General features: G+C 38.0%; 1 protein-coding gene across 1 annotated transcript in view; it reads right to left on the reverse strand.

Moving 5' to 3' along the window:
- LOC101855885 (coiled-coil domain-containing protein 180) overlaps positions 1-2334 on the reverse strand; it is a gene marked incomplete at its 3' end in the record, with an annotated part of 118090 nt that overhangs the window by 99859 nt on the left and 15897 nt on the right. The window contains 1 exon segment of the mRNA XM_013085566.2: positions 1649-1787. Coding sequence (XP_012941020.2) covers positions 1649-1787 — 139 coding nt within the window.

Genomic DNA, 2334 nt, shown 5'->3' on the forward strand with positions numbered 1-2334 from the left:
ACAGACAGACAGACAGACAGACAGACAGACAGACAGACAGACAAACAGACGGACGGACGGACGGACAGACAGACAGACAGACAGACAGGAACGAGTTTGTGAGAAGAAAGGTAGATAAAGTGCACACAGTGAGCAGAGAGAGTAGTCAATAAATAATAATTTAGTACAAATGTGTGAGTACCAGTTGAGATAGAGCCTTAAAGGAAGACAATGCATACCAAACAAGGAAAAAATACTGCAATAGCCCAAGCCATCCATAACACAACAAAATCAAAATACGTCATAAATAAATAAAATGACAGAGACGGTGAAATAAAACCGACAAGAAAACAGGTTATACATTCGCTAGCAAGATGTTCAAATGAGACCTACAAAGAACAAGTTTTTAAGACAGAGTATTGTTTCATTCTTTTTATAATGGTACCGACTTACTGCATCTTTTCTTGCCCTTTTCAACATTAAAATTTAGATTTAATTTTTTGACAAAGTATTTTGAGAGCACGTGCAGCCAATGAGATAGATCAAAAATTGAAATTGAATATAGAAATTTGGGGCTTTGTACATCAGAATAACTGGCCAACGATATATACCCTGTTTTTGTTCACAAATCACACACCATTTCAAGGAGGAGACAGTGAGAGAGTGTGTGAGAGGGTGGTTGGTGAGTGCTCTGGTGTGGTTTGCTTCTTCTTTCCTATCAAACATCTATTGTCCTAAAGAAAAGAGATGCGTGGCATTGAGGTGAAATCAGGCGCTTGTTAAAAATAGTGAAATAGAAGAAACTGACATTTCCCCACCCCTTGAGCAATTTTTATCCATATTTTTGTTTCTCTTGGCTGAACACCTTTAACATCTATTCAAAAAAAATATTTTTGGTGGATTTTTCTGAAAAACGTAAACCTAAGTCACAAAATAGGTCAAATTGCAGTTTTCAAGGACACTCAAGCCATGAGTCACCCCAAACTCTTGTGACTATTTTCTCTCTATTGTTACTTCTGAAACCAGGTGACCCCCCTACCAAAAACAAGACAAATGAACAATCTTTAAGATATGTACCAATAGCTCTGTATGCCTAAAAGTTGACTGCGCGCTCATATGACCTTACGCAGTTGCGAACGCCGTAAAACCCTGTACTACTACTACTAAAAGTTGATAAGCACCTGATTCCACCGTGTCCTGACACAAATTCAAAATTTGGGGCCATCGAAGACATCAGAACAGCCGGCCTATGATGTAAATGATGCCCTCATTTTGTCCACAACCACACACCATTATACAGAAAAGAAACAAGTTGCCAACTCAGAGTTACAAAGTTCTATCTGACATTTTTGGTCGTTTTGTGTTACTAAGACTATGAAGTCAGAAATCATATGCACCATCAGCTCTATCAAAATCATAAGATCATTCTGAGACGCTATCAATGAATTTAAAGAATTGTATTTTAAAAAAGCTTGAAATAATTATAGTGAAACTCAGAATTTTTTAATGTAAAAGTTCTGAAAACTAGGTACTGAGCAGATAAAGCTTTGTAGTTCTGAGGAAGCAAAGTGAGAGAAAGTGTGTGAGCACAGCACGGCTTGACAAATGACAAACACACACACACACACACACAAACACAAACACACACGCACATATGTTCAGTACTCACCAGATCGGTCGGCCTCACCATCTTGCGGGTGACGGTAAAGAATCGACAGATGCTGCCGTCGTAGCTGTCCAGCTCCTCCTGTACCATGTCTGGATACGTGCACACGATCTCTGACTGCTGCTTGTGGAACTCTTCGTACCTGGGAGGGGAAAGAATGATCAATATCATTGTCATCTTCTTCTTTGTCATCATCATATTGTTGTCATCATCATCTTCGAAATCAGCATCATCAGTATCATCAGCATCATTGTCATTATTATCATCTTTATCTCCGTCGTCATCATCATCATCATCATCATCATAATCATCATCATCATCATCATCATCATCATTATCACCATAATCATCATTACACCTTCATCATCATCATTGTTGTACGAACAAAAAGAAAAGCAAAAATTTTTGTGACATTCCTGAATTATAATAAATTCGGCGTTTCGTCATTTGGGGCTTCATCAAGAACTTGAACATTCATTATCATCATCATCATCACTATCATCATCATCATCATAGTAGAAAAAGCATAGTAGGAAGCGAGAGTCTTGAGTATTTTTTTGTCAACTAAGGAAAATGAAAATATATTTGTCATTAAAACAGCTCTATGTTTCTCCCCAAATGCCCCTTCTAGAACGACTGAGAGTAAAACTACAGACAGCACTCTGTGTGTGTGTGTGTGTGTGTGTGTG

This window comes from Aplysia californica, unplaced genomic scaffold, assembly GCF_000002075.1.
Source record: "Aplysia californica isolate F4 #8 unplaced genomic scaffold, AplCal3.0 scaffold00387, whole genome shotgun sequence".
In the NCBI taxonomy this organism is placed as follows: domain Eukaryota; kingdom Metazoa; phylum Mollusca; class Gastropoda; order Aplysiida; family Aplysiidae; genus Aplysia; species Aplysia californica.